Source organism: Penaeus monodon, chromosome 15, assembly GCF_015228065.2.
Source record: "Penaeus monodon isolate SGIC_2016 chromosome 15, NSTDA_Pmon_1, whole genome shotgun sequence".
Lineage (NCBI taxonomy): Eukaryota > Metazoa > Arthropoda > Malacostraca > Decapoda > Penaeidae > Penaeus > Penaeus monodon.
Window position 1 is genome coordinate 4,552,382 of NC_051400.1, and position 2,091 is coordinate 4,554,472.

Sequence of the window (2,091 nt, forward strand, 5' to 3'; positions counted from 1 at the left end):
TTATATCATAAAAAACAGGATTTACATAGAATAGCTTCCCCTCCCCTTTTTACCAAATGGTATTGCCTGAAATGCTTTGCATATCTTTTACGTTAAGTAATTGTTAGTGTTTAATTTTGGTAATATTTAAATCAGTAGTAATGTTGGTGCATGTCAGTAATTTATATTGTTCCCTTTAAATGCCTGCCTCACACACTGGAGATTTAAGTAGATGTTTTGCATCATAACTGCAGTGATCTTTTTGCTACTTATCAATAAATACAATATTAAAGCTAATTACTATTGTAAGGTTTTTATATATATTCAGTTTTTGTATTACTGGTTGTAGGCTACTTTCACTCTTTAAGTAAAGAGATCAATAGGTCATTGCAGTTGCCTTTATTTATACTTTCTTATTTTAGTATATCAGATGAGTTAAGTTTGTATTTTTCTGTCAGCACGTTGACTTTTATTTAGATTTAATTTTACCTCTGTTACATCTTTTTAAGATATCAGTAAAGAAATCTATTTTGATAGGATTTTAGTGATTCAAGAAAGACAACACCAGAGAAATATAAAAATGATCAAAACTACTCAAGATCATGAAGTAAATTGTTGGACATAAAGCTATAAAGGTACACTTCAGTTTTTTAATTTTTACTGATAACCACCAGTTACCACTTTCACAATTCCCATAAGATATTGCATTGATGAGAACTTGATGCAAAGGCTTCCTGTAATATTTTATTCCTTTTCTTCCATATTTTAAAAATGACAATATAAAGATTAAGAATGATAGGCAGCAGCATTCCCCCCTTCAGAGTGAAATATTTTTGTTGTTTAGAACATTAGTCTTTGTATAACAAGCAAAGAAAGTGTAGAGGGCACTTTTTTTAAACTGCAACTTATGAGTTTAAGAAAAGTAAGAATCTTGTATTCTTTTAATGTTGGAATATATATTACAGCATCATCAGTAAGTAAACCTAAAAATATGGTATTTAGTGCTATGAACGAACTAGGTCACTTCTACGTACAAGATCAGTCAGTAGCTCAGGGAAGCCTTACACATTGCCGGTAAATGGATTATGGATTACGGAAGCAGCCTCAATCTCCTAACAGGATTGTTTGTCTCGTGATGGAGTGGAACTTAGCAGTCTTTGCTGATATTATATAAAGGTTTTTTGCTGTTTAGATTGTTTTATTCTCGCTTTGCCTGTAATTATTTGTTGTGAAGAACTATGCTATGCTTACACATTATGACTTTATGAGGAAACTGGTAAATTTTCCTCCTATCAGATTTTATCAGTTCTTTGGATCTCCAAGGACACTGAAGGTTTTCATGGCATTTTATGGCATAATGTCACCTTGAGGTTCAGCAGATGAGAAGGAAATACCTGTAAGGAAAGTTTCTTGACACGTGCTCTTAAGTACTTATTGTATTGGCTCTACTTTCCATCTTCAAGTCAGAGTTATATGGTAATGCTACACTTTCGTTATTTGTGAAGATCAGGATTTAGTTTTGTGATTAGTAGAGGTCGATAAAACACTTAAAATTTATATTTAATTTATATTTTATACATGGAAGAAATACTTTTTTTATGTTTTATCAATATCATTGCCAGTTCTTATAAGCTCTTGCCATCATTCTGGATTAACACTGTCGATGCAGTTATTAAAATCTTTGGATGAAATTACCTCTGCAGATGGGTTCACTCAGGCGTCTGTCGAGTCTAGGCAGATGTCCTCTACAGGAGGCACCACTGAAGTGAGCACGAAGGGCACAGCCATCACTACTACACAACCTGTGATTGGTGATGAAACAGTGATGCAGATGGGACAAGGTATGTGGATGAATTTGTTGAGTTTTTAAAAAGAAGAGAAAATATATATATAATCTGAAAAGGATGAAGGAGGAGCAGTAGAAGTAAAGGATGATGATTATGCAAAACCTCAGTTGAACATGAAATTTGATAGGCTGTTAATTGGAAGAATAATCTTCATATTTTAACCAAGCTAGCTCAGAATTCTCATGCCATGTTTAACCCCCTTCAAATGCTCCTTTTGAAAGTGCCTTTTATTATAGTAAAGTTATTTTATGTTGTAAAAATATTT

At 32.7% G+C, this 2,091-nt stretch overlaps 1 protein-coding gene across 1 annotated transcript in view; it reads left to right on the forward strand.

Moving 5' to 3' along the window:
• Window positions 1-2,091, forward strand: part of LOC119581700 (ankyrin-2-like) — a gene marked incomplete at its 5' end in the record, with an annotated part of 102,055 nt that overhangs the window by 55,912 nt on the left and 44,052 nt on the right. Inside the window, 1 exon segment of the mRNA XM_037929821.1 lies at window positions 1,683-1,820. Within this exon segment, the coding sequence (XP_037785749.1) occupies window positions 1,683-1,820 (138 nt within the window).